General features: G+C 64.7%; 1 protein-coding gene across 1 annotated transcript in view; it reads right to left on the bottom strand.

Annotated features, from left to right (window-relative positions):
- The window catches only part of PLCH2 (phospholipase C eta 2), a 27,790-nt gene extending 20,740 nt beyond the window's left edge, over positions 1 to 7,050 (bottom strand). Inside the window, exons 1-4 of the mRNA XM_023215149.2 lie at positions 6,927 to 7,050; positions 5,080 to 5,226; positions 3,737 to 3,990; positions 3,410 to 3,538 (exon numbers count right to left, since the gene is read on the bottom strand). Coding sequence (XP_023070917.2) covers positions 3,410 to 3,538; positions 3,737 to 3,990; positions 5,080 to 5,226; positions 6,927 to 7,050 — 654 coding nt within the window. The remainder of the gene's footprint in view (positions 1 to 3,409; positions 3,539 to 3,736; positions 3,991 to 5,079; positions 5,227 to 6,926) is intronic.
- Positions 7,051 to 9,542: the final 2,492 nt, after the last annotated feature.

The raw sequence follows: 9,542 nt of genomic DNA on the forward strand, positions 1-9,542 counted from the left end.
CCCCACACAGCAGTCAACACCACCCACACGGGAGCCAACACCACCCACACAGGAGTCAAAAACGCCCACACGGGAGTCAACACCACCCACCCAGGAGTCAACACCACCCACACAGGAGCCAACACCCCCTATATGGGGGTCAACATCCCCTGGGCTGGAGGCCGGGCAGCCCAGCAGAAGCCCAAGGTGATACAGGGGCCGTGGGAATCCCATGGCGGCAATAAAGTCCCCACGGAAGGGAATGCTTGAAATCCTTGAGCCCTAAGGATTGAGGCCTTTGCCTCACAAGGGTATGGGAGCCCAGGGCTGGGCAGGGCAGAGTGAGAGCATGACCTGCTTGGAGGTGACACGGCCCCCGTGTGACACCCCAGCTCAGTCGACACTCACGAGGAACACCAGGCCCGAAGGGACGCAGTGCCTCGCCCTGCTCTTCAACGAATTCCAGAGCTCAACATTTCAGGCAGGGCAGCCCCGACAGCTCATTTCACACATGCCCAGCTGCTCAACATCTTGAGGGGTCCTAGGCTCCCAGTGAGCCGCCTGCTGTCGCTTTGGCCCTGGACCCCCACTGAGGATGTGGCCAGTGATGGGATGGACTGATCAGATGTACCTTGAAGGCAGGGTTCTGCCCTGTGCCTGCTCACCCCAGGCCTGGCCACACCAACACCCAGCCGGCAGGTGTCCACCTACACTGGCTGAGTCCTCGGGCCTCCACGGAAGCCCCAGACTGGGTACCCCGAGATCAGGAAATGCCTCCAAACGTCGAGGAGGTGCCACATCCGCCACAGTGGTAGCCTAGAGGCTTCGTGATTCGGGCTTTCAGACAAGCCCCACCGGGTCCTCTTCCCAGAGCCCACACAGGCTCAGGACGGCGTGCTCTCAGCAGCCAACCCAGGGGCTCCAAGGGGGCCTGCGAGGAGCCCAGAGTGGGGTCGAGGGAGCTGGCCACAAAGGGCTACCTGCACGCTGGCCACGCTTCTCAGGACAGCTCAATGTCCTGGTCCACAGGAGAGTGCCCAGGGCCCCGCCTCAGCCTACAGATGTGCCTCAGCTGAACAGGGACCAGGGCCGGCTCAGCACCATGGACAGCAGCAGCCACCAGCCTGCCACTGGGGAACAGCCTTGCCTCCTCCTGGGGCCACGATCTGGGGTGGCCAGGGGTGGTGGTGCCAGGGGAGTCACTAGTCGGGTGGCCCCATCACCCCCTTTGTCCCTGTCCCCAGGGCAGAGCCCTGGCTGCTGCACGCCCTACACCCATGGCTTAGCGTGAAGGTCAGGACCCCAGGGACAGGCTGTGTGCCCACACGAAGGCTGGGATGAGGCCAGCATGGCATGCAGGGCCCAGCTAAAGCCACATGCACTGGGACCCAGCAACACCAGATGAAGCCCCGGGTTGCCTGGTGCGAGGTGTGAGGGTGTCCACTCACTGTACCCAGGACAGCCGTGAGGGGGACAGGCTGCAGCTCAAAGGACCCCCGTGGGACAGAGTCTGGCTGGTGGCCCTCCTAGGGCCTGTGGCTAAGCTGAGCAGAGATGCAGCCCTTCCACGGAGTGGCTGTGTGCCAGGGTGAGCCACTCACCACTGGGCAGGAACAAAAATGCTCGGACAGTGAGGCCCTCAGGGGGCCTGAGCCCAACCCTAGAACGCCCCTGACAGTCACGCGGTATCTTCTTTCCACAAAGGGAAGCCACCGCTGTTGAACATGTACCTCGGCCGAGCCTGCCTCGGTGCCCACCCAGCACACTCTTTGGCAATTAGGCCCCACTGGGTCCAGCCCACTTCCAGCCTTATCTTAGGCTTGATGAAATTGGCCTCCAGCCACGTGTTTACCCACCATGCACGTCTCTCTGATTAGGCCGTGCCAGGCAATGGGAGCTGTTTCCAGATTTCTCTACAGTGAAGCTGATGCCACTTCTCAGAGCCCCTCCAGCCTGGCTGCAGGCTCCTTCTCTCGGCCCTGCAGGGCCCACAGAGGATGCAGCATAGATGGGCAGGGAGGCCCAGCACTCTGAAACTGGGGCCATCTCCACCTGGCTTGACCACCAAAGGCCAGGGCCACTGGGCCTCCACCGCATAGGGCTGGAGTGCCAGGCCTGTGACGTGACAGCAACAGTTGCCCTGCCATTCCTCTCCAGAGCCAGCCCTGCAGCCTGGTCCTGCCTCCGCCTGCCTGGGGTTCCCTTAGGGAGGTCTGGTTGGACCTTCAGGCCCCAGAAGCCGTGCACACTCTTTTTTTTTTTTTTTTTTGAGGCGGAGTCTCGCTCTGTCGCCCAGGCTGGAGTACAGTGGCCGGATCTCAGCTCACTGCAAGCTCCGCCTCCCAGGTTTACGCCATTCTCCTGCCTCAGCCTCCCGAGTAGCTGGGACTATAGGCGCCCACCACCTCACCCGGCTAGTTTTTTGTATTTTTTAGTAGAGACAGGGTTTCACCGTGTTAGCCAGGATGGTCTCGATCTCCTGACCTCATGATCCGCCCGTCTCGGCCTCCCAAAGTGCTGGGATTACAGGCTTGAGCCACCGCGCCCGGCCATGCCGTGCACACTCTTGCTGGATTCAGTGAGGGGCATCTGTCTCCTCCCACTCAGAGGCCACTCTGGAGCCCGCACCCTAAACCAGCCTGCTCCCCGGGCCCTGGCACAGTCGCAACCCTGTGGAGGGGCCTGCTGGCCCCAGAGCTGCCCCTGAGCCCAGAATGTGGCTGGGGATGGCCCTAGGCAGGCAGGGAGAGGGATGCAGATGTGCAGACTCAGTCACCTGCCGGCCACCACGGCCCAGGCAGACTGTCTCCCCACCGGGGCCTTCACGAGCCCCAGACAGTCCCCAGAGTGTCTGCGAGCACCCAGCCCCCGACTCACGCACAAACTCGGTGCTGTGAACAGTCCAGCCTCCCTTGCTCCAGCCAGGCATGACCAGCCATCTACAGCGAGAACAGGCAGGAGCAGGCAGGAGCTGACAGGCTGGACACGGCGGAGCTGTCAGACTGTGAGCGTGTGTGTGTGTGCACGTGTGCATGTGCGTGCCTGTGTGCATATGTGTATGTGCCCGTGTGTGCACATATGTATGCACATGCATGTATGTGTGTGCACCTATGTGCGTGTCAGAGACCCTGGGGCCTGGCGCTTGCACCCACAGAACCCACTTTCCAAGCTGCAGCAAAGCAGCAAGGCCCTAGGGCCTGGTTTGCTGGCTCAGCCAGCACCGCCCGGAACCAGAACCTGCTGACGGGCAGTTTCTCTCCCCCGGCCCAGCAGGCTTTCCGGAAACAGAAACTAATTACAGACAATAAAGGCCGCAGCTCAGCTGAAAGCTGCATTTTCATAACTCCTAACATCAGGGTGGCTGGGCAAGGGCCGCATGGGGAAAGTAACAAGAAACTGGGCTGGGTGTTCCCCTCGAGGCTCGCCTTACCCTGAACATCTGCTTCACCCTTTGCCGGGGCAGGTTCACGTTGAGCTTGTGCAGCAGCTGCAGGACCTCGCCGATGCTCAGGCTGCCGTCCCCGTTCTTGTCGGCCTCATCAAATGTCTGCTTCAGCCACTTTGGTGCCGAGTTAGGGGCCAACAGGGATCCACGGGTCCAGCTCCACCACCCCCACCCTCTGGCCTAGGGAGAAAGGAATAGGGGACCCCAGCCTACCGGCCGCTTCCCCAACATGTGACCCGGCAAAGGGTAGGGGCCCTCCCAAGGTGGGCAGCCAAGGGGCCAGTCCCTGGGTCTGCCCTGCCTGCTCAGTGCCCAAGGATATTGGTCCCTGGTGCGTTGGCGGCGAGCCAGGCTGTCCTCGTCGCTGATGCCGGCCATGAGGTAGCGCAGGCCAGTGACCCAGGTGCGTGCCACCTCGCTGCTGGTGGAGACCAGGTCCAGCGACTCGCGGTGGCTGCCGTGGTAGATACTGAAGCAGCAGTTGGGGTCAAAGCTGCCATCGGGGTAGCGCTGGAAGACCTCCGACTGCCGCCCCTCACTCACCTCCTGGATGGAGTCGATGGAGACTGCAGGGTGGGGAGGGAGCACAGGTCAGGCCAGCCGGGGCCCAGCGTCCCCCTGCCGGCAGCCCCAACACAGCAGTGACCAAGCAGCTCGGAGCTCCTTGCCCACCTATGCGGGACCCTCGGCAGGGCCCAGGGCGCAGGGTTCAAGAACAAAGGGTGAAGATCTGCGAGACTGCACAGCCCCCCACTGCTGACCCGTGTCCCTCCCCCTTTCCCTTTCCATGGAAAAGACACAGCCCCCACGAAGGAAAGCGTCCACCTTCCCCCACCTGCAGCCCCCGGTGCCCGGCTGGCCCAGGGCTCCACCTTTAACCAGCACGTCTCCACGATCCAAGAAAGCCCCGGGCCACCTCCAGGGCTCCAGTGTCACAGGGGAGGACAGCGGCTCCAGGGACCCCCAGCTTTGCACTCAGGTGCATTGAGGCTGTCATGACCTCAGGACCCCCTGGGGGCTCCACAGTGCGGCTCTCTCCAGGGGCCGAAGCGGCTACATGCTTGGCAATTGCTGGGCTGAGGCCTTGCCAGGCATGCCTGGGTCCTGCCCATCAGCAAAGCCCACGGAGACCCTGGCCACACCCTTATCCCAGCCTTTGAGGACTGCCATGTCTCTCCCCAAACCACGGGACCCCACCCCGTTCCCTGTGTGCCTCAACCCTGCCCGCGTACCCCCTGCACAGAGCCTCCATCTCGGGTGGCCCCTGCTCCCTCCGGCGGCCCTGCCCAGTGGCTGCCTGGGCCACCCATCAGCGTACCCCTGTGGGTTCGTTTGTTATGGGGAGCTGTAACCTCCCCAGCTAGACGGACAATGCTGTGCCCCTCCTCCCAGCCCAGCACTCAGCACAGGGCTGGGCGCAGTGCTACTCGCTCCTCACTGAGTCCCAGGGAGCTCTGCCAGGCGGGCAGGGGACCTGGATCCCTCCCACCCCACAGCCCAGAGGTCACTGCGGATCCCCAAGGTCACTGAGCCCAGAGGTGTCCAGGCCTAGGGTCTCGCTGCTCCTCAGCCATCAGCGGCTGCCCTGGGAAGGTCCCTACCCTTGTGTTGCCCCGGGGACTCTGACCTGCCCCCCTCCCAGGGCTCCCACTCACTCTTGGCCTTCTCGTTCTTGCGTGAGGGCCTCCAGCGGATGCAGGAGCGGTGCTCGTCCAGGTAGTAGAAGCGGACCAGACCCTTGGAGCCGCCACGCAGCTTCACCATCTGCATCCCCTCCTGCATGGCACCCATGCACCGCTCCACTGGACATGAGAGAGACACGGCCGTCAGCAGAGACACGACCAGTCCTCACGGGAGAGACACAGCCATCAGCGGAGGCACAGCCACACCTCACCTCGCCCGGCCCCACCCACACCGCCCTGCCAGCAACAAGGCAAAGGCCAGAGCCCAGGGCCACCTCCACCCCAGGTGCCGGCTTGCCTGGGTCACACAACCCAGCTGGGCCCTGCCACTCCTCCCCAGATGGTCCTGGGGACTGAGGACGCTGCTCCCCACCCTGCTCAGCCACCTGACGCTCCCAACACCTCCTGGACCAGTCCCAGCAGCCCTGGGAACCGGTGCTGGGCCTGGGGCCCCCAGAGCCACCACTCAGACGGAGCCAGCACTGAACTCAACAGTGGGAAGGCCGGGCGTGAGGCAAGACAGACGAGGTGGCTGGGCCTGCTGTCTGGGGCCACAGTGCGGTGGAGGCCCCTTGCCAGGCACAGGGTGGGCCTAACAGGCAGCAACCCCATGCCCCCGCCCCCGCCCCCGCCCCCAGTCACAGGCCACTCCTGGGAGCAAAGTCGCATTCCTGAGTGACTATGCCCCTGTCTGGGACATCTCCAGGAAAGCCCTCACCCCTCATGTGCAACAAGGGCCACGAATGGTGCCACAAATGTGCACATCCCAGGCCCCGCACAGCAGTATGGACTTGAGAGGCTGCAGCGCTGGATCCGAGCTTCACAACCCCTCCCCTCCCTCAGGCCGCCTGCCTCGTTCCTTCTCTCCCCTCCTCTGCCCATTCAGCCTCCTGCTGTATCTTGTCCCAGGGGAGGGGGCTGCAGGCTCCAGGGAGTCCAGGCCAGAGTCAGCTGCCCCAGCCCAGGAACAGACTGGTCCCCCCCCCTCGGTTCCTGTGCACCTGCTCACAGAAAGCCCAGGTCCCAGAGGTACCATCTGCTAAAGCACAGAGACGTTAATCCCCACCCCAGGTCTGCACACTGAGGGACCCTGGCGGGGCGCTGTGGAGGACCAAGGGCAGGACTGGCCAGGCCTCCTTGGGGAAGCTATACATGATCACAAGCAGAGGGGCACTGAAGGGATAGAAGGCATGGCATAGGGGGCTGGGCTCTCCGGGGCACATGGCAGGTGAAGACACAGGTGTGGCTGCAGGGATTCAGGAGAGGGATGAGGCAGGACACGGGAGCAGGGAGTGGGCAGAGGCCTGCAACAGGGCAGCCTGGATGGGACCCCGTCTGCCGCTGGAGCAGAGAGCTGGCAGGCCAGCATGGACCAGGGCCCTCCACAGGCCACCACAAGACACACACTCCCCGCTCCCAGCCATGCCCAGCCAGTCTCCTCTGCAGAGTCTCCTAACAGCAAGGGCCCCTATGTCCAGCACCAGCCGCCTGGGCTGCAAGCACCAGTGACCCCCAGAGTGCAAGGGACCCCATTAATGAGAGCATTGGAGCCACCTGAGATCTCCCCCTGCCCCCTTGGGTTCAGCCCCCAGGCCCTGCAGGTGCCTGGGAGACCAAGGTGTGCTGAGCGTGCCTCTGAGCGGCCGAAGCCGACGCTGCTGGACCCACATGAGCCCTAGAGCACCCAGGGGGATGGGAGAGGCGAGCGCAGGGATGGGATGGAGGCCCAGGCTTCCCCCACCTCCAGGAGCAGCCCCCACCCGCCAGGCACCTGGACAGGGCCAGCACTCATTCCGGGTCACTCCCCTGCCCCTTCTTACCCAGGGGGCCGAGCTGCCACTGTGGAGACAGCACCACACTCCCTCCAACCCAGAGGAGTACCTCCGCCAGCCAGGCCACCGTTCCCTTGGTCCGGCTCTCGGGGGAGGGCCAGGGGCCAGACATGTCCTGGCGACGGCCGGGCGGTTCACGGAGGCCACAGAGGCCTCCCCCGGCCCTCAGGCAGCAGAGGTCAGGCGGTGGCAGTGCTGGCGGCAGGACCTCTGCGGGGCCTTCTCTCTTCCGCCTCTTCCTCCTCCTCCTCCTCAGGGCCCTCTGAAGCCCGCACAGGGCTGTGCCCGGGCCCAGCTGGCATTGGCCTGACCATCACCTGCTGGCCTCCAGGGCCACCAAGGAGTCCCTGACGCAGCCGCCTCCCAAGGCTGGGGGAGCGAAGGACCTCAGCCCCGCCCAGCCCCGGGCCCAATCCCTATGCTAATCCCAGCTCCAGCCCAGCTGGCAGAGGATTTAGGCCGAGGGGACTCCCAGCTGGGGACAGAAGGGCACTGGGGAGGCAACAGTGTTTCCCAAGGCCCAGACCCACACCAGAGCTGCGGGACCAGAGCAGGACCAACGGGGGCCCTCCTGGGACCCAGAGGGTGCAACTGGAAGGCCTGCAGGGCACCATCCTCAGAGGACCCTGTGTGGGGTGGGCCTCCCCGCTGTGTGCCCACCACGGATGCTGAGGCTGGGCCTGGAGTGGTCCCTGCCCTCACCCCGCATCCCTACTTATGGGGACCTCTGAGTGGATCCCCAAAGTCCAGAGGCAGGCGGTTCGGAGAGGGGCAGAAGCTCAGCTCATCCCCACAGCGCCCAGCCCAGTGGCTGGAGAGGGGAGCCAAGCCGGGGCCCTTTCAGCAACAACTCCCAGCCCAGGCCCAGGATGTGGGTCCCTGAGGCTGGGTTGGGGTCTCCATGTCTCCCTCATGCAGCTGCAGCCCCAGCCTGACCGTTCTCCACGGTCACCGAGCCGTGGTGGAGGAGGTGGCCCCATGCCCAGGGCACATCTGTCCCACGTTCTGCCCTACAGGGATGACAGTCATCTGACCTGGAGAGGGGCCGTACCCAAGGAGGCCCCACCCCACCGTCTCAGCTCCCACTGAGGTGAGGACTCGGGTCCCACTGCCACCAGGACCACACAGCCCACCCTGTTTACTGGCCCAGCACTGCAGGACAGCACAGGCTGTCCCATCCCTGAGTCCAGGCCGGGACACCAGGGGCAGCTGTGGGAATGGGAGGCGGCGGACCCCGGCTGAACACCAGCCACCTGTGTCCTGGTCATGCCCGTGCTTTGTGACTACGTTCGGGGGGAACCTGCCCTTCTTCCCACCCACTGCCCAGGCTCTATTGGCTCCAGCAACAAGGACTGCAAGGTCCCAGGCAGTTGCCCTCCTCCCCTGACACGAGGGGAGGAGTTTGGCCTGCAGAACCCAGGACAGGGAGGTGCCAGGGCTGGGCATCTTGGCAGAGCTCCGGGGCCAAGATCGGGCGTGGGAGGTGGCAGTCCCTGAGGAGATGGCCATGCATCTCTGGCTGACCACTGACGACCGGGGCCACACCCAGCCAGATCAGATGCAATCAGCGCAGAGTCAACCCAGGCCCCACCAGGGGCCCCGTCACAGGCTCTGCTGCTCTTGGCGGAAGCAGGTCAGCAGGCGTTTCTGGGCTCTGCCATGGAATTAGATTAGGGAGTCATGAGCCGTGGAGAGAGGAGAGGGGCTGGAGTCCCGGGCGTCCTCAGGAAGACAGGGCCTCGGGGCACGGCCACCGTGTAAGGGGCAACACAGGGGCCAGGAGGTGGCCCGAGGGCCTGGAGACAGACCAGACGGCCACAGCCCTGGCCCAGGACCCCTGCCCACCCCACACTGGGCTGCTGCGGGCTTCCACTCTGACACAGGGGTCCAGTTCTCCTTCCTGCACCTCAGAAGCCTCCTGGCCTGCAACACACCTGTTCTTCCCTCACCCTGGGCCTGGCCCCAGCTGGGGGTGCTCCCGCCTCTCACCGGTCCCTCCTCGAAGCTCCCCAAGGCTGGGCCTCTGCCCCCTCCCTCCCTTCCCTTCCTCCCTCCTTCCCTTCCTCCCTTGAGCTCTCAGCCACTAGCTGATCCCCCATCAGCTGGGGTTAGGGCTCGGAGGCCCCCATCTGCCTGGGCAGGGGTTCTGAGAGGGACCACACATAGAGTGCCTGGCCCCAGCCCCCCAACGTGGGGCCCAGGCTCCTGCACCCCAGGCCCTCTGACCTCCTCAGCAGCCGAGCCGGGCTCCTCCACTGACCAGGGAGGTGGAGGCCCAGCTAATCCTTCCTGATGCAGGCCTCTTCCGGGGGCTGCCCTGCCTGCCCTGAGGATCAAAGGGACCGCCCACCCCCCACCTCCAAAACTCAGGCAGACATAAAACTGCAGCTGCAGAGTGAAGCCAGGGGAGCCCCGGGCCAAGAGACGTGGCAGGGGCCCAGGCCCAGGGACTTAAGAACCCCTCCCCACGTGCTGCCTATGAACCAGCCCAGGGCCCAGCCCAGCGCCCACACAAGGTCACGGAGGGGGTGCCCCACCCCCATGCTGGCAGGCGAGCCCAGCCCCACAGCCTGCCCTGGCCGGCCCCCATGCTCACCCTGCCTG

The sequence above is a fragment of the Piliocolobus tephrosceles genome, chromosome 1, assembly GCF_002776525.5.
Source record: "Piliocolobus tephrosceles isolate RC106 chromosome 1, ASM277652v3, whole genome shotgun sequence".
Classification (NCBI taxonomy): domain Eukaryota; kingdom Metazoa; phylum Chordata; class Mammalia; order Primates; family Cercopithecidae; genus Piliocolobus; species Piliocolobus tephrosceles.